A 20,545-nucleotide genomic window follows, 5' to 3' on the forward strand; every position below is an offset into this window, starting at 1 on the left:
TGTCATAAAGCAGAAACTAACACACCATTGTAAAGCAATTATACTCCAATAAAGATGTTAAAAAAAACAACAACAACAACAACTTTTAATTGGGGTTGATGCATCTTCTCAGGTAAATTTGTCTTGACTCATGTTCACATGTTTTTTACACCAGAAAAGGTGCATTAGAGCACAAACAGATCCAATCCGTCCGCCCAGAGAAGACAGGAAAAAATGAAAGATAAGGAGAAAAGAGGTTGAAAGGCAACTTGCAGGGGTGCTGAGGAGTTCTGAAGGCTCCAGCCTTTCTCAAGATGGGTGCAGTCAAGTGGTCCGCTCAATTTAACCCTTTATATTCCCTGGCAAGAACAAAGGGTTTGGAATAGCTTTTGTTTACATTACTATGATTTAAAAAGAAAAATGAATTGGTACATTCATTATGTAGAAAAAGCTTATGTTTCAAGTGTGCCCATGCATGGAAATACATGTGGTATGGAATAAGTCAAACAGGTGATGTCGAAGGTCTCAAATGGGAGAGCCAATCATTAGAATAGACGTTGGTACTGTGATCATACACTTGCATTTAACAGTGTAATTCAGATATGGAAGCTTCCTAAGAAGATTTTTTACACAGGCCCTAAACCCCTATCAAGACCTTTTCGTTGCAGGGGGAAGGCACAATATAGGAGTAGGTTAATAAGAAGTACAAACTACTATGTATAAAATAAATAAGCTACAAGGATATATTGTACAGCACAGGGAACAGATCCAATATTTTATAATAACTGTAAATGGAGTATAATCTATAAAATTTTTGAATCACTGTATTGTATACCTGTAACTAATATAATATTGTAAATCAACTATACCTCAATAAAAAATTTTTTAGAAAGAACTTTTGGCTGCATGTCCATAAAGAGATCCAATTGTACTACATATTAACAAGTAATGGATGTTCTACTAAAAGTTTGGAGGGAGAGACGAGATACTACCCAGGAGAATTTCATGAAAATACGAAAATGTCCTCCTTTTCTCTCCCCAAAGTTGTTCTCTAGGCATCTGCCCCCACATCCTGTGTCTTTGTTCCCCTGCAAGCTCTCCAGTTTCCACTCATTTACTGTGCACATATTTACTGAGTGCCTACAAATGGCCTGCATCGGGGTTTAGGCAGTGAGGACAAAGCAGCAAACAATACAAAGCTTGCTCCCATGGCCCTTGTAGTCTAGGCAAGGAAGAGAAACAATAAAAAAAATAAAAATATACAATACGTCCAGTGTTATGAAAAGAATAAAGCAGAACTCAAGATAAAGAGTAACTCTCTCTCTCTCTCTGTATACTTTACATAAGGTGGTCAGGAAAGCCTTTACAGATAAAGTGACACTCTGGCTGAGACCGAAAGGAAATAGGGGATAGTGCCATTACCTAGGAGAAGAGTAATCTAGGTAGAGTGAACAGTCAAGTACAAAGGCCCTGAGGTGTGAGTGTGTTTGGCCTGTTCTAGGAAGAGCGAGGAGGCCAGTGTGGTCAGAACAGAGTGAGTGAGGGGAAGAGAGGTGGGAAGGGGTCAGAGAGGTACTGGGTACCTCTCTGTTGGGGGGTTCACACTGGGCCTTGTGGGACATCGCTAGCACTTTGGCTTTGATTGTGAGTGAGACAGGAAGCTATGGGAGGATTTTGAGCTGCAGGAGGCAGGGGCAGAAGTGGGGAGAGTGGACAGCAGGCTGTTAGGACAGTTCAGGCCAGAGCTGATGGTGGGGTTGAGCGGGGCGGTAGTGGGCGTGGTGAGAAGTGACTCACTTCTGTCCATATCTTGAAGGTAAAGATGACAGGGTTAACTTGTGGACTGGATGTAGGGTGTGACAGAAAGAGGGAGTCAAGGGTGATGGCAAGGTTTTGTCCTAAGCAACTGATGGAATGAAGTTGCTATTTGCTAATTTTGCTAATATTGTTAAATAGACAGGTTTAGGGGGAAAAAATCAGAAGTTGGGCTTTGGGTGTAGTATATTTAAGGTATGCTGCTTACATACCTCAGCATGGAAAATAAATGTCTGAAAGTTAGCTGAACCCCACTCTCCCTCAGAGGACATACCCAGCAAATTCTATTGTTCCTTAAGTATGGTCACTGAGCAAGTTTCATCCTTCCCAGTGTACCAAAATAAGAAAAAAATTCTTTATGTGACAAAAATGGGGCACTTCCCAGGGTACATTGTTAATGAGAAATAAAATTTTCTCTGCCTCATTATATCAGCAACTTTATACTTGATAGTTTCCAGGCAAACAAATAATACGTTCTACTTACTGCTTGATTACCTTTAGCTGGGCACTGCGCATATACTTTATATGCATGTCTTATTTAATCCTCAGAAAGCCTCATGAGGTGGATAATGTCATTTGTGCCATGAGACACTGAGGCTTTGAGGGTTAATTTGCCCAAAGTTGCAGAGCCAGGACCTAAAGCCCAGGTAGTCTAATCTCCTGAGCCATTGCTAACTGCTGTGCTACTCAGCTGCCCATGTCACTTATAGCGGACTTACCATCAACGGTAACTTGAATCTTCTGACTAGCTGACACAGTTCCATTTCCCTGAATGTTGACCTTCACGATGTAATTGCCTTCATCAGTGAACTGCAATGGGTTGATGAGCAGGGAGGCATTGGGTGGCATCATGGTGAATTTGTGTTGGTATTCCAAGTCGGGAACCACAGACTTGTTCACAGAGCCCAGTAAGTATTTGGGCATCGTGTGGGGTCTCTCAAACAGCCATATGATCTGGATGTCTGATGCCGGAGTGTGGAATCCATAGTGTACGGGGAGGTAGAGAGCCTGACCCCTGATGCCATGGACTGTGTGTGATGGCACCGCCACCTTCAGCCCGGAACAAGCACCTGCTATGAAGGAAAGGAAAGTTGTAAAGACCCTGAACCACATTTCACAATCTAAAGGGGAAATACAGAGAGAACCTGATCGGGTAATAATCCTTTTCAAAGAAGAGAGGCTTCTAGGTACTGACTCTTCTAGTACCGGTTACCTGTAGAGGTAAATATGTCTCTGAAACCTGCATTTTAAAAACTCCCCACAAAGACTGTTGACTGCGTGACCTCTTTAAAGGCAAGATGAAAAGGAAAAGCAGAAGTTATTATCTCTAACTGTTAAAGAATAATGGGAAAAGGAGAACTGGGAAAGATTATTAGTTCTAAAGTCCAATGAAACCTTTAAAAACATTTGAAATTGTGACTGATTAATGTCTGAGTCATATCATATCCTAATCAATCTATGTGGTTGAGGGGCTACTTCCTCTTGAGAATCTTCCTCCACAGTCTTCTGAAATGGCTTAACAGTCCATAATTGGAAGTTTTTCCTTTTAGCCAAAGCCTTGCCAAATGCAAACATCCTAAGGAGAATGGCATTAAACTATTACCGGTTGTGACTGGTTACTCCTGCTCGGAAGCAGGGATCTGGCTAGTGTGTTTGAGCATCAGCAAGAGGCGGGAGCAGGTGAAGCAGAGCAGAGCAGGAGTGTGGTGAGACAGGAGGCCAGCGAGGGGGCTGGGCCGGATCAGGAAGTGCCTTAGGGTCATGGCAAACACTCTGGCAATTTTACTTTGAGTGAGATGGGAACACAGCTGGATTTTTGTGAGCAAGAGGGATAGAGGTCTTTCTTCTTATTTTTTTAGGTGTACTCTAGCTGCCGTGAGAACTGACTGAAATGGGGGAAAGATCAGGAGCAGGGAGACCACTTAGGAGATGACTGCAATAAAGTAGGCAAGAGATGACCGTGCTGTAGATAAGGGTGGTAGTAAAAGATATTGTGAGAAAAGCCCGGTGGTGCTAACAGGATTTGATGACACATTGCGGGTGGGATACAAGAAACAAAGATGAGTCAAGAATGATTCTAAGGTTGTTGACCTGATCAACTGGAAGAACGGAGTCGTCATTTATTAATGGGTAACTAATCAATTAATCATGGGGAATACTGTGGGAGACATTTTTGTGGAAAGATTGGGAGTCAGCTTTGGACGTGTTCATTATAGATGCCCATTAGAAATCTAAGAGGCAAGGTTTCTTCGTAGTTTCTGGCACCTGGAGACTTCCCCTTCTTTACCTTGAGCTATATATTGTTTTATTTTATCTAGCATATATATATATATATATATATATATATATATATATATATATATATATTACAATTGAGAAGACAGTCCTCCTTAGCTCAGGTTACCATGTAGCTACCATTTTCTACCATTTTGATTAGAATACTAATCAAAAGTTCTTTGCTTCAAAATCCTCATTTTAAAGGGGGAGCAATATGGTACCTACATTGTATATGAACAGTGGAGGAGAAAATGAGAGGAATTTAAATGTGAAGTCTTTTGAACAGTGATGGAAAAAAGAAAGAACGGAAAGGAAATTGGAGACAGTTGGCATAGACAACACTTCTGGGGAGTTTTGCTGAGAAAAGGAGCAGAAAAATAATTTTTTTAAAATTTCTTTTTTTTTCTTTGGATAGATGCTGAACAGCATGTTTGGAGCTATTGGAATGATCACTAGAAAGAGAAGTCTTGATGAAGCAGAAAACAGATGGGTGAGGGTGGAAAAGAATCCTAGGTGAGGAGGGATGAAAATTTGGGCACAAATAGAGATAACTTACAATTTCAATTTTGTCATATACAAAATGTTTATCTTCTTTGATTGCTTCTCCCTTTTCATCTCTACTAGGAAGGGAATCTTTAAGATTTATCTGAATCCTGTTGTGAAAGGTCATCAATATTAGGAAGGGAATGGTAGAAAGGTCTGTTTGTACAACGATTTATTTGGAGAAACTGAAATATGTAGGTCTGCTCCTATGAGGAATCAAATTCCACCAACAGTAAATTCCTCTCTTTCTTTCCCAGGGTGGAGGTTAAAGCAAAGATTTCCATGGTTTTCGTTTTTGGGTAGCTGTTGGTAAACAGTGAGACCCCGGGGCCAGCAGGGAAGTCAGAGCAAAGAACTGAAGAGGAGAAAGGACAAAGAGGAAGATCAGAGGAGGTTAAGGGGAGAAGGGGTGCCTAGATGCTCAACTGAAACTGACCATAAGGACTAAAAAGTAGGTGATTCTATGGGAAAAATAAATATGTGTCTTACAGTCTCCTTGGGCTCTGTGTGTATTTGTGATTGACTTGTAATTTTTTTTTCTGATAATGGGCTGTACCTGTACATTCATTGTAGTGATTTGGTCCATAACAAAGGAGTTACAAAGGTATGAGGATTTGCTTCTGTTTTCTTTTCTGGCAAGTGGAAGAATGTTAAATTTGTAGTTCTTCTTAATTTGAATCAGTAGAAAAAGAAGGAGCTTGTTGCTGGGAATTATAAAGAGGAGATAAAGTGTATTGCAGAAAAGGAAAGGAAATCATAAGAGAGCTAAAGGGAGATGAGAGAGTAAATCTAGGACTTAAAACTAGTAATGTCTGAGGTATGTGAAGCAGAGACTGAGAGAAGGGAGTGAAGCTCTTGAAGTCATAGATATAGAAAGACATTGGGCATTGGATGGCAGACCTGTACAGGAGAAGATTCCTCTTAGTACATGTGTTATCTGCATGAAACAACATGCATTTTCATGCCTTTCATTGTAATTGGTGATAGGAAGTGCCTAACAAGTTCCTGGTAAGCAGAACTAGTTTTTTTAGCACCCATTATTACTAACTTAAGATATGTAAAATGCACTTTTCACTGTATTTATTGTGTTGCTGTTTCCTTTTTTACTTCAGTGAATACAAAAATATTCCTGAGGGTTTCACGGTTCATTCTTGATCTTGGATTCCCTTGTCCATACAGTCTTAAATTAATCACTTGCAAATTGCCTGGAAATAGGGATTTCAGGAACCTATTTTCTAAAGTTGCAGAGAGATTTCTGAATTTCCTACTTTGATAAAGTTAAAAGCACACTGAAATACGAGGTCTTAGTAAAGAACACATACTTGGGATAAAATGGTGATTAGTTAACTGACCTTAGATAAGTCATTTTAATTCTCTGGATGGCAGTTTTCTTATGTGTGAAAAAAGGGTAATATTAGATGAGGTCCAAGGCCTCTCTCTACTCTTTATGTTTATGTTCTTGACGTCCTAAGGTGCTTTTCTCAGGGTAGCAGCTACCCTACAGTTTAAAGGGGAAGGACTCATATTTTAGTGAGAGAAGGCCCAAAGAATTTTGAAGTATTGAATCTCAGATTTAAGTCCACTTATTAAGTTGGATATCTTTTAATAAAGTGGCAGTTCTGTGTTTTTTTCCAAGGTATCAAGGGGGATGGTGGGAAACTACATCACTGCCTTGAGAATGCACTGGAAAAAATGGCATGGCTCCTGATATAAAACTCGGTAGTTGCCTCTGACAGTAAGCAATTTGGTCATTGACTTATTGGTTCACTTAATACACTTCACAGCTCAACCTAGGAACCACTGCTAGACTGAGCTGTAGATAGAGATGGCCTGAGTGCAATTCTGGCCAATCTGTTCTCGGAGTTTGGGGAAATCATTGCAGAAGTCCTTGTTTACTTTTTACTTTTTTTTTTTTCTGAAAAGGGGAAGAATGCCTTTTCTCTACTTTTTGTGTGGTTGAGTTGAAAAAGATTAACTGAGATTGTAATATTTTGAAAATGATTGGGAGGCACTTTCTTACCATGGAGTGCAAGCATGACTAGAATAGAAATGTAGATGACTTTTGGATCTTGACTCAGAAAGCTGAATCTTAAGTAAGAAAGCTTGATTGGAGAGTCTATGACTGAAGTTATGCGAATAAATTCTATTTAATAAAATATTAAATACGATATAAATATTGCAGCCCAGGGAAAAATGAAACTACTTTAGCAGAAAATAACATTTTATATGGCACTTACAATAATCATTAAGCAGAGTGAACTAGTTCTTTAGTCTATTTTAGAAACTGCATCATGTAATAATACCTTAAATAATATATTACCATCAATAGTATCTCTGAATATATTCAATGCTTATCATACCAAATGATATGAAATCATGTTATTTAATTTTTTTTCAAATATGTGTGCTTTTTCAAATACATGTATGACAGTGAGAAGACAGCACAGCTGTTACAATAGCTGTTTGCTTAGATTGCCTACACCATTTTTATCAGATAAATTATAGGTAGCAAGTTATAAGAGTATCAGTGAGGAATGAAATTTTCTTTATACAGTTTCTAATCTCAGCCACTAAAATCTTTTCACTTTGCAGGAAAGACATGAATCTATTGATATGATGCAATCCTTACTTTTAGTAAACTTTGCAGAATAAACAGATAATAGGATGCTTCTGCTACATTTTACGATCACATACTCTTTTGCCATTGCTGTATTTCCCCTGACAGGTGTGGAATCCATGCTGGCAAAACAGTAGTTTTCGGACTTAAAAAAATTAGCTTCATTTTGAGAAATTTTCAAGTGCTCTTTCCTTGTACGAGAAAACGTAAATGACTAAACTATTGATTTTAGGAAGTCAACCTCTGTAAGAACAAATAAACTTTATGAAAATAAATGATATAAAAATGGATGAAATTTTAATTTCCCCTTAATATTCCAAATATTTGTACTTAAATGAAAATTCAATTTTATTATTAGATTCACTAATACGTACTTTTTGAGTACAAAAAAGGAAACTCTTGACTTTTTGCATATAAGGCATTATACTAATTTGGAGAACATTGATAATACTATTGAAAATCTGACATACAAAGTTATAGCAATACTCTCCCCTTCAGAGACTCCCTTAAACTATAAAACTAAGACATTATAAAGGACTGTCCAGTGATAAAGAACATTTTTGACGTCATATTGCAAAATTTATCTATATTCCAGCAACAAAAGACTCCCTAGACCAGTTTCACTGTATTTAATATAAACATCAGACTTCACAAAGTGACCTCTACCATGGCTCAAAATAGTTGGCATTTACTTCCCCAGTGCCATGTATGATATTAGCAAGCACAACACAACTATTATTGACTGAAAATAAACTCTTGCATCTTTAGAGAAAATAGAAATTATGATGTACTTTGAACAGACTTTATGAACTACGTTTGGGGCTTCAAATTTCTAAGATTTTTTAAAAGAAAAAACAAACTGATACTCAATATTCCAAAATACAAAAAAATTTCCAAATTACCCATGGTCTTTACAACATACTACCAATGGAGAAAAGTAAATTTGTGAAAGAAAGAAAGTCTTAACGGATAATAACTGCTTTAGCTACTTGTGAACATGCTATTTCTCTAAAGTTAATTTTATTTTAGTAGAATTCTTCAAATGAATTGTCTCTAAGTTCTTCTTAAAGCCAATTACAAAAAATTACTTAGGAAATGACAGCAGTCCCATTGTTATAAAATTAAGTGCGGCACTGACACAAAGGATACTTTCAAAGCCCAGAAAAATGCACAAAGATAAAAAAGCCAGTTACGGTCATTGCTAAATTTTCCTAAAAATTTCAAAACCTAAACAGCTATATAGGCTTGAATTTGACAACATAAACACTGGAACAACAATCACAACTATGGGAAACTCAAACATTTAAAAAATTTACAAACTGTATATTTCAAATATGCGGAATATGAACAATATTAGGGATAAATGTAAATAACAATCACATTTACTATGAAAACTATACCATAAGACACCAGTAAGTGCAAAGCTCTAAACTACTGAAGAAGGCTAAAACTTAAGTTGTTTATTTAGCTAATTTGTTCTTAAAATTTAAGGAATAAAGTTTTTAAAAAAAATTCCTGTCTCTTGGATATAAATAAAACAAAAGACTTTTAAAACTCATAAATAGGAAGAATGGAAAGAGAACACCTGGTGAAAATAATGATGACATAAAAACAGTGGGAATGTTGGAGAAAGACTTTAAACTCTAAGGTTAAAGAGAATGAGGGAGAAATACTAAAATAGAGAAAAAAATTTTTAATTGAACTAGCCATTGGGCAAAGAGAAAGGCTAAACGCATTTTGGAGAAATAATACTTTTAAACACATTTCTCCCGATTGTGTACAAAATATCTTTTGTCAGCTTGGAATCTCACCTTTTTCCATATTTCATAAGATAGGTAAAAAATAGGTAGAGCTAACAGTTTGCCACAATATCTTTAATTAAAACAGCCCAAAACTATGTTCAAAAATTGTTTTAAGTTTCACTGTAAGCGGTCACAAATTCATGACCTACAAGAATATTTGCCAAAGTAGAATGCATTAAAGAGTGTTGAACCTATATACAAACTCTGTAAAAAGAAGAGATTCATTAAGTTTTTAGAATGTCTTAACTTTCTTAATGAGTGCTACTCACAATAATTTTTGTCCTAAGAAAACAAAAACCATCTATTTATTGAACCTCACTTCTCCTAATTGATCCTGTTCCTTTGCTGGAACAAAGTGTGTTATTGTTTAAAATTCTGAGCTGTTCTTCAATTATCTGAGTGAATCTACAGCCTAAAGCAAATATTTACTTTATGCCTACAATTTAATAAAAAGGTAGCTAGAACAAACTTCATGCAGTGCCTTACCTAAGAGAAGGAGGTATATTTTGCACTGAAAGACCCCAACCGTGCTGCTGAAGGGCTCCATGAAAGCATCCTGTCCCATGCATACAGTGCCCTGTTCCTGGTGGCAACTTGGTTCATGGACCAGCAGCTGCTGGTTTATTTGCCAGGGAAATCAGCAGTGAGGTAACATACCCTAGCCTGCCTCTTGCTTCTGTGATTTGAATACGGAATGAATGTGTATACAAAGGACACAGGGAGTGGGAACACCTGTTATATGCTCTGCAAAAAAACAGGCTTGTGACTTTCAGAACAGCTTCTTCGCGATTATCAGTAATTGTCAGCATATTTCATGAATTATTCTTAGTTATTAATAATCACAAGAAGGAAAACATCCTTTTGGGTGACTCTAATGAAACCCAGTATGCTTTCATAATGAGAGCATATTGTGAAATTTCCTGAAAAACAAAAGCGGGTTTCCTATCATGTAAAACGATGCCATTATTTTGAAATTAAAATTTTTTTCTATGAAAATTGCAGTATTTCATATATCTGCTAAACAGTTATAAATCACCATGAAGTCACTAAGTCACATGTAAAAGTTATACCAAAGAAAATAGAGCACCTTAATGTCTTTAAATATGTATTTTTCTATGTAGTATTTCCTGTTACTAATGTCTCCCATGGTTTTATTGAATCTATGGATTCATGTAATTTTTAAAAGCAAACCACAGGTGTGTTTCCAAGTGACACTGAATCATGGACCATGTGTAATTATAAATAAAAGCTTAAACCAAAAGATAATATCTGAGGTCACATTTTCACAGCTGAAGCACAGAGTAAGTGAACCAACGGCTCAGAGACAATCTTGCCTCTTACAGTGGTATCTGGGCTACAGATTTTCTGCCTGGCCTTTTCACTGCCATGGCAGCAGGCAGTCTGCGCACTTCCGCTTAATTTACTAAGTTATAAGTTAACCCCTATTTCATTTCATCTACTGCAAGAAGGTTCTAGTCCAAGCCTTTGCTATATAAAATAAAAATCTGCATCTAATCAAGCAAAATTCCTTGCATAAATCATTTTTTTAAAGTAAAGGCTCACTGAAGAAGTTCAGTGATAATAGGGGAAGGAAGAATATTCCTCAAGTGTAATTAAAGGTAAAAAAAAGATATGATAGTTATTTTGGAGTTCAAGTTTGGAAACACTTTTAGCATTAAAGCTTCCAGAACTGTTTCTACAGGCAAAGAAAATAAGTGACTACTGGAAAAGCTGAGGCCTCTTCAGAGGTCACTTTATGACCTCTCCAAGCTTCAGAAAAATGGTAAGAGCTTCCCCCTGGTAATTATTATACCACAACTTTCTCTGTGCTATCTCTAAATCTTGCATGTGCGATTTAGAGATAGCAGCACTATTTCAGCACTTATCTCATTAACCTCAATTGATTTTATTGCATGTTTATTTTCCCTCTGGGCTCATCTAATACAAAGACTGGTCTTATTCATCTATGGATCTAGCATAGTGGTTAACTAGTATTTTTGTTAAGTTGTTCCCCCAGAAGTAAACCCAAATGTTCCTTGGCCCATGTCTTCTGATTCTCAGTTGATGCTTAAGAAATGCGTATAAATTTTAATATTGGATTGCACAAAATACAATTTGGAAAGTAATACTGAAGTTCTATATATAGCACATAGACTCCCCCTCACATCTTTTAAATCAATATTAATCTCTAATTGCTTTTATTAAATAAGCTCTTTCTAGTGCTTTTCAGACACAGTGCTGGCTCATGATAAAGTGTTTTGGGTCCTAGTCAAAGTGAGAGAAATAAAGATGATGGAGTAAGTTTCTCCTAATGTTAAATTTACTCAATTTAAAGGACTGATATTTATTCTGAGATTATTTTTCTGTTTTTTGTGTGTTATATTAAAAATATCCTTTACTTTATGACATAGCGATAACAGATGTTACATAAAAATATTAAATTCCAAAACGAATTAGGTCATCTTTTCATGTCATGGCACACAGTAAAAAAAGACAACGCCTGTCTGGCACATCCTGAGAAAGTGTTGTGACAGAAGCATGACAATGTGCCCTCTAGTGGCAGGTAGTAGGAATAAAATCTTAGCTGCTGGAGTTATTTCTGAACTCAGGATGGTTACACAGGAAGCCACACAAAATAATGTTAAAATATACCTTCATTTGATAAAGGAGGCAAGAATATACAATGGAGACAAGACAGCCTCTTCAATAAGTGGTGCTGGGAAAACTGGACAGGTACATGTAAAAGAATGAAATTAGAACACTCCTTAACACCATACACAAAAATAAACTCAAAATGGATTCAAGACCTAAATGTAAGGCCAGACACTATAAAACTCTTAGAGGAAAACATAGGCAGAACACTCCATGACATAAATCACAGCAAGATCCTTTTTGACTCACCCCCTAGAGAAATGGAAATAAAAACAAAAATAAACAAATGGGACCTAATGAAATTTAAAAGCTTTTGCACAGCAAAGGAAACCATAAACAAGACAAAAAGACAACCCTCAGAATGGTAGAAAATATTTGCAAATGAAGCAACTGACAAAGGATTAATCTCCAAAATTTACAAGCAGGTCATGCAGCTCAATATCAAAAAAACAAACAACCCAATCCAAAAATGGGCAGAGACCTAAATAGACATTTCTCCAAAGAAGACATACAGATGGCCAACGAACACATGAAAGAATATGCAACATCATTAATCATCAGAGAAATGCAAATCAAAACTACAATGCGTGTGCCTCTGAGGTGGGAGAGCCAACTTCAGGACACTGGTCCACAGGAGACCTCCCAGCTCAACGTAATACCAAACGGTGAAAATCTCCCAGAGAGCTCCATGTCAACACCAAGACCCAGTTTCACTCAACGAAGAGCAAGCTACAGTGCTGGACACCCTATGCCAAACAACTAGCAAGACAGGAACACAGCCCCATCCATTAGCAGAGAGGCTGCCTAAAATCACAATAAGGCCAAAGACACCCCAAAACACACCACCAGACGTGGATGTGCCCACCAGAAAGACAAGATCCAGCCTCATCCACCAGAACACAGGCACTAGTCCCCTCCACCAGGAAGCCTACACAACCCACTGAACCAACCTTAGCCACTGGGGACAGATACCAAAAACAACAGGAACTACGAACCTGCAGCCTGTGAAAAGGAGACCCCAAACACAGTAAGATAAGCAAAATGAGAAGACAGAAAAACACACAGCAGATGAAGGAGCAAGGCAAAAACACACCAGACCTAACAAATGAAGAGGAAATAGGCAGTCTACCTGAAAAAGAATTCAGAATAATGATAGTAAAGATGATCCAAAATCTTGGAAATTGAATAGACAAAATGCAAGAAACATTTAACAAGGACGTAGAAGAACTAAAGAGGAATCAAGCAATGATGAAAAACACAATAAATGAAATTAAAAATACTCTAGAAGGGATCAATAGCAGAATAACTGAGGCAGAAGAACAGGTAAGTGACCTGGAAAATAAAATAGTGGAAATAACTACTGCAGAGCAGAATAAAGAAAAAAGAATGAAAAGAACTGAGGACAGTCGCAGAGACCTCTGGGACAACATTAAACGCACCAACATTCGAATTATAGGGGTCCCAGAAGAAGAAGAGAAAAAGAAAGGGACTGAGAAAATATTTGAAGAGATTATAGTTGAAAACTTCCCTAATATGGGAAAGGAAATAGTTAATCAAGTCCTGGAAGCACAGAGAGTCCCATACAAGATAAATCCAAGGAGAAACACGCCAAGACACATATTAATCAAACTATCAAAAATTAGATATAAAGAAAACATATTAAAAGCAGCAAGGGAAAAACAACAAATAACACACAAGGGAATCCCCATAAGGTTAACAGCTGATCTTTCAGCAGAAACTCTGCAAGCCAGAAGGGAGTGGCAGGATATACTTAAAGTGATGAAGGAGAAAAACCTACAACCAAGATTACTCTACCCAGCAAGGATCTCATTCAGATTTGATGGAGAAATTAAAACCTTTACAGACAAGCAAAAGCTGAGAGAGTTCAGCACCACCAAACCAGCTTTACAACAAATGCTAAAGGAACTTCTCTAGGCAAGAAACACAAGAGAAGGAAAACACCTACAATAACAAACCCAAAACATTTAAGAAAATGGGAATAGGAACATACATATCGATAATTACCTTAAATGTTAATGGATTAAATGCTCCCACCAAAAGACACAGGCTGGCTGAATGGATACAAAAACAAGACCCGTATATATGCTGTCTACAAGAGACCCACTTCAGACCTAGGGACACATACAGAATGAAAGGGAGGGGATGGAAAAAGACATTCCATGCAAATGGAAATCAAAAGAAAGGTGGAGTAGCAATTCTCATATCAGACAAAATAGACTTTAAAATAAAGACTATTACAAGAGACAAAGAAGGACACTATATAATGATCAAGGGATCGTTCCAAGAAGAAGGTATAACAATTGTAAATATTTATGCACCCAACATAGGAGCACCTCAATACATAAGGCAAATACTGACAGCCATAAAAGGGGAAATTGACAGTAACACAATCATAGTAGGGGACTTTAACACTCCACTTTCACCAATGGACAGATCATCCAAAATGAAAATAAATAAGGAAACACAAGCTTTAAATGATACATTAAAGAAGATGGACTTAATTGATATTTATAGGACATTCCACCCCAAAACAACAGAATACACATTTTTCTGAAGTGCTCATGGAACATTCTCCAGGATAGATCATATCTTGGGTCACAAATCAAGCCTTGGTAAATTTAAGAAAACTGAAATCGTATCAAGTATCTTTTCCGACCACAATGCTATGAGACTAGATATCAATTACAGGAAAAGATCTGTAAAAAATACAAACACATGGAGGCTAAACAATACACTACTTAATAACGAAGTGATCACTGAAGAAATCAAAGGGGAAATAAAAAAATACCTAGAAACAAATGACAATGGAGACACGACGACCCAAAACCTATGGGATGCAGCAAAAGCAGTTCTAAGAGGGAAGTTTATAGCAATACAAGCCTACCTCAAGAAACAGGAAACATCTCGAATAAACAACCTAACCTTGCACCTAAAGCAATTAGAGAAAGAAGAACAAAAAAACCCCAAAGTTAGCAGAAGGAAAGAAATCATAAAGATCAGATCAGCGATAAATGAAAAAGAAATGAAGGAAACAATAGCAAAGATCAATAAAACTAAAAGCTGGTTCTTTGAGAAGATAAACAAAATTGATAAACCATTAGCCAGACTCATCAAGAAAAAAAGGGAGAAGACTCAAATCAATAGAATTAGAAATGAAAAAGGAGAAGTAACAATGGACACGGCAGAAATACAAACGATCACGAGAGATTACTACAAGCAACTCTATGCCAATAAAATGGACAACCTGGAAGAAATGGACAAATTCTTAGAAATGCACAACCTGCCAAGACTGAACCAGGAAGAAATAGAAAATATGAACAGACCAATCACAAGCACTGAAATTGAAACTGTGATTAAAAATCTTCCAACAAACAAAAGCCCAGGACCAGATGGCTTCACAGGAGAATTCTATCAAACATTTAGAGAAGAGCTAACACCTATCCTTCTCGAACTCTTCCAAAATATTGCAGAGGGAGGAACACTCCCAAACTCATTCCATGAGGCCACCATCACCCTGATACTAAAACCAGACAAAGATGTCACAAAGAAAGAAAACTACAGGCCAATATCACTGATGAACATAGATGCAAAAATCCTCAACAAAATACTAGCAAACAGAATCCAACAGCACATTAAAAGGATCATACACCATGATCAAGTGGGGTTTATTCCAGGAATGCAAGGATTCTTCAATATACGCAAACCAATCAACGTGATACACCATATTAACAAACTGAAGGAGAAAAACCATATGATCATCTCAATAGATGCAGAGAAAGCTTCCGACAAAATTCAACACCCATTTATGATAAAAGCCCTGCAGAAAGTAGGCAGAGAGGGAACTTTCCTCAACATAATAAAGGCCATATATGACAAACCCACAGCCAACATTGTCCTCAATGGTGAAAAACTGAAACCATTTCCACTAAGATCAGGAACAAGACAAGGCTGCCCACTCTCACCACTATTGTTCAACATAGTTTTGGAAGTGTTAGCCACAGCAATCAGAGAAGAAAAAGAAAGAAAAGGAATCCAAATCGGAAAAGGAGAAGTAAAGCTGTCACTGTTTGCAGATGACATGATATTATACATAGAGAATCCTAAAGATGCTACCAGAAAACTACTAGAGCTAATCAATGAATATGGTAAAGTAGCAGGATACAAAATTAATGCACAGAAATCTCTTGCATTCCTATACACTAATGATGAAAAATCTGAAAGTGAAATTAAGAAAACACTCCCATTTACCACTGCAACAAAAAGAATAAAATATCTAGGAATAAACCTACCTAAGGAGACAAAAGACCTGTATGCAGAAAATTATAAGACACTGATGAAAGAAATTAAAGATGATACAAATAGATGGAGAGATATACCATGTTCCTGGATTGCAAAAATCAACATTGTGAAAATGACTCTACTACCCAAAGCAATCTACAGATTCAATGCAATCCCTATCAAACTACCACTGGCATTTTTCACAGAACTGGAACAAAAAATTTCACAATTTGTATGGAAACACAAGAGATCCTGAATAGCCAAAGCAATCTTGAGAATGAAAAATGGATCTGGAGGAATCAGGCTCCCTGACTTCAGACTATACTACAAAGCTACAGTAATCAAGACAGTATGGTACTGGCACAAAAACAGAAACATAGATCAATGGAACAGGATAGAAAGCCCAGAGATAAACCCACGCACATATGGTCAGCTTATCTTTGATAAAGGAGGCAAGCATATACAGTGGAGAAAAGACAGCCTCTTCGATAAGTGGTGCTGGGCAAACTGGACAGGTACATGTAAAAGTATGAAATTAGAACACTCCCTAACACCATACACAAAAATAAACTCAAAATGGATTAAGACCTAAATGTAAGGCCAGACACTATCAAACTCTTAGAGGAAAACATAGGCAGAACACTCTATGACATAAATCACAGCAAGATCCTTTTTGACCCAGCTCCTAGAGAAATGGAAATAAAAATAAAAATAAACAAATGGGACCTAATGAAACTTAAAAGCTTTTGCACAGCAAAGGAAACCATAAACAAGACAAAAAGACAACCCTCAGAATGGGAGAAAATATTTGCAAATGAAGCAACTAACAAAGGATTAATCTCCAAGATTTACAAGCAGCTCATGCAGCTCAATAACAAAAAACAAACAACCCAATCCAAAAATGGGCAGAACACCTAAATAGACATTTCTCCAAAGAAGATATACAGATTGCCAACAAAACATGAAAGAATGCTCAACATCATTAATCATTAGAGAAATGCAAATCAAAACTACAATGAGATATCATCTCACACCGGTCAAAATGGCCATCATCAAAAAAATCTAGAAATAATAAATGCTGGAGAGGGTGTGGAGAAAAGGGAACACTCTTGCACTGTTGGTGGGAATGTAAATTGATACAGCCACTATGGAGAACAGTATGGAGTTTCCTTAAAAAACTAAAAATAGAACTACCATATGACCCAGCAATCCCACTACAGGGCATATACCCTGAGAAAACCGTAAATTAAAGAAGAGTCATATACCAAAATGTTCATTGCAGCTCTATTTACAATAGCCAGGACATGGAAGCAACCTAAGTGTCCATCATCGGATGAATGGATAAAGAAGATGTGGCACATATATACAATGGAATATTACTCAGCCATAAAAAGAAATGAAACTGAGTTATTTGTAACGTGGTGGATGGGCCTAGAGTCTGTCATACAGAGTGAAGTAAGTCAGAAAGAGAGAAACCAATACTGTATGCTAACACATATATATGGAATCTAAGGTAAAAAAAAAAAAAGGTCATGAAGAACCTAGTGGCAAGACGGGAATAAAGACACAGACCTACTAGAGAATGGACTTGAGGATATGGGGAGTGGGAAGGGTAAGCTGGGACAAAGTGAGAGAGTGGCATGGACATATATACACTACCAAACATAAAATAGATAGCTAGTGGGAAGCAACCGCATAGCACAGGGAGATCAGCTCTGTGCTGTGACCACCTAGAGGGGTGGGATAGGGAGGGTGGAAGGGAAGGAGATGCAAGAGGGAAGAGATATGAGAACATATGTATATGTATAACTGATTCACTTTGTTATAAAGCAGAAACTAACACACCATTGTAAAGCAATTATACTCCAATAAAGATGTTAAAAAACAAACAAACAAACAAAAAAACCTACAATGCGATATCATCTCACACCAGTCAGAATGGCCATCATCAAAAATCTACAAACAATAAATGCTGGAGAGGGTGCGGAGAAAAGGGAACCCTCTTGCACTGTTGGTAGGAATGTAAATTGATACAGCCAATATGGAGAACAGTATGGAGGTTCCTTAAAAAACTAAAAATAGAACTACCATATGACCCAGCAATCCCACTACTGGGCATATACCCTGAGAAAACCATAATTCAAAGAGTGACATATACCACAATGTTCATTGCAGCTCTATTTACAATAGCCAGGACATGGAAGCAACATAAGTGTCCGTCGACAGATGAATGGATAAAGAAGATGTGGCGCATATATACAATGGAATACTACTCAGCCATATAAAGAAATGAAATTGAGTTATTTGTAGTGATATGGATGGACATAGAGTCTGTCACACAGAGTGAAGTAAGTCAGAAAGAGAAAAACAAATACCGTATGCTAACACATATATATGGAATCTAAAAAAAAAAAAAAAGTCAGGAAGAACCTAGGGGCAGGACGGGAATAAAGACGCAGAGCTACTAGAGAATGGACTTGAGGACATGGGGAGGGGGAAGGGTAAGCTGGGACAAAGTGAGAGAGTGGCATGGACATATATACACTACCAAATGTAAAATAGAGAGCTAGTGGGAAGCAGCCGCATAGCACAGGGAGATCAGCTCAGTGCTTTGTGACCACCTAGAGGGGTGGGATAGGGAGGGTGGGAGGGAGACGCAAGAGGGAGGGGATATGGGGATATAGGTATATGTATAGCTGATTCACTTTGTTCTAAAGCAGAAACTAACACACCATTGTAAGCAATTATACTCCAATTAAGATGTTAAAGTATATATAACTTCAATTGCTTTCCATTTTTACATGATTATTAAAGATGGTTTAAATTGTTTTATCATTATAAGAAATTTCCCACCATCAACATCTCACATCTCACCTGTAACCTACTGAGGGGCTCTGCTTTACCATACTGTTCAGGAGCTTGTTTATTGATCTTAGTTATATTTGCATTTGAAGTGGAAAAACTGATTACATTAAGCAATCTATATCCATGGTGACTAAACTGCAAACAATGCAAGAAGCTACTGGGGGTAGTGTGTGTGTGTTTGTGTTTGTGTGTGTGGGTGTGGGTTTGGGTGGGGGTGAGTGCAAGGCTTTTTTGTCACTTCTCAACTCACACTGTAGTTTACTGTCAAGTTCGTTTAAATTTTAAGTAAGGCTGGTCTTGCTTTATAAAGCAAAGAGTCTGCCATATGCATTTCAAACATCCACATTCATTATTTACTAGTAGCATATGAGTGCTTTGGAATGGTAGGAAGAATTGGGAATGACAGGTGGTGACATGCCAATGCCAAGGTCAACATAGGACAGTGGGGAGTGAGAAGAACTGGGGAAAGAAAGCCCTGTCTTATGTTCTAATTCGATAGGTCTTCGGAAAGATTAGAGTTTACAGGGAAGAGCTGGCTGCTAGAGAAGGCCATCATAATCGCCTATGCCTGTGCTAGTGTTCACTCCTACTACAGTGCTGCCTCCCAGAAGCCCTAATCTACTGATACGGCCGCTAAATGACTCTGCAGCAATGTTTTCCTTCCTGGGCCCTTCTCCAGGTCACTGCTTTACCTTTGGCAAGAGTCCTGTTTTCTACTACTGCTTGCTCAGGAAGTGTAGTTACATCATCCTGGGGAGGCCACATCTTTCTGCTGCTTTGATATTTATAGGATGACTAGAAATGTATCTTCCTAATCAAACCAGGATCTCAGCTTTTATTTAAGCTTCCAGGGGCTCCTCCTATTTGGGCCATCAGAAATATGTCCTTATCTTACTTTACTGCTAACGCTACTACCCCGAATCAGATCAACTTACTTAATTCTTAGCCCGGATGTTCCAATCTACAAAAATGGGGCTGGCACCCCTTTACCAAGGGACGGCTGTCCAACAGGTTCTCCTCAAGACTTACTGGCAGGCCATCCACACCCTCCACTAGTTTGCTCTGGCCTACCACTAATGACCCTCAGGCAACTGTGAAAGTTCTAAGTCTCATATATGTATTTTTGAAAAATGGAAATGAAATGACATGCTTCACCTTTTAAAAAGTGCTCTTTAGGGCTCTAGGTTTTTGTTTTTTAGTTTAGGGAGTTAAAAAGGTAGCATGGGTGGCTCAGTTATTTTCTATAGTGTTAGAGTATGCTGAATTAGAAAATATATTTTATTTAGGCAACAGCATTGATTCACTTTACATGCTTCCAATATTATAGTTACAGCCTTTGAACTTTTAGAGGCCTGGTTGTCTACTTCGTTTTAGTTAATAAGAAGTAAACTAAAATGTAGAGTATTAGAGTTAAGCAAAGTTGTAATGCCTTCTTGCCTCTTCAGGGTCAAGTAGATACAGAAAACACTCGTTTCCCCAGTTTGGCGGATAGGAATAAAACAAATACACAAAATGAAAAAACTTTTTTTTTTTTTGGTCACCTGCAACTTTGTGTACTGAGGGGAAAAATTCTGGGTTTGGGTCTGGGTTCTAGTCCTGTGACCTCAGAACCTTAGATGGATTCATTTTCTCATTCTATAGATTTTAAATGCTAGAGCTGGTTGCCTATAAGAATCTCTTGACCTTAAACAAAGAA

The 20,545-nt window shown here is 37.5% G+C and overlaps 1 protein-coding gene across 11 annotated transcripts in view; it reads right to left on the reverse strand.

Annotated features, from left to right (window-relative positions):
• The window catches only part of HEPACAM2 (HEPACAM family member 2), a 53,280-nt gene that overhangs the window by 30,896 nt on the left and 1,839 nt on the right, over positions 1–20,545 (reverse strand). For 4 of the 11 annotated variants that reach the window (XM_059933842.1, XM_059933840.1, XM_059933843.1 and 1 more), the window contains exons 1-2: positions 9,520–9,697; positions 2,514–2,867 (exon numbers count right to left, since the gene is read on the reverse strand). In XM_059933842.1, the coding sequence (XP_059789825.1) occupies positions 2,514–2,867; positions 9,520–9,598 (433 nt within the window). In that variant the 5' untranslated portion in view covers positions 9,599–9,697. Of the gene's footprint in view, positions 1–2,513; positions 2,908–9,519; positions 9,698–20,545 lie in introns of those variants that run through there. The other 7 variants (XM_059933841.1, XM_059933844.1, XM_059933846.1 and 4 more) reach the window with 4 other exon arrangements.

The sequence above is a fragment of the Balaenoptera ricei genome, chromosome 9, assembly GCF_028023285.1.
Source record: "Balaenoptera ricei isolate mBalRic1 chromosome 9, mBalRic1.hap2, whole genome shotgun sequence".
Classification (NCBI taxonomy): domain Eukaryota; kingdom Metazoa; phylum Chordata; class Mammalia; order Artiodactyla; family Balaenopteridae; genus Balaenoptera; species Balaenoptera ricei.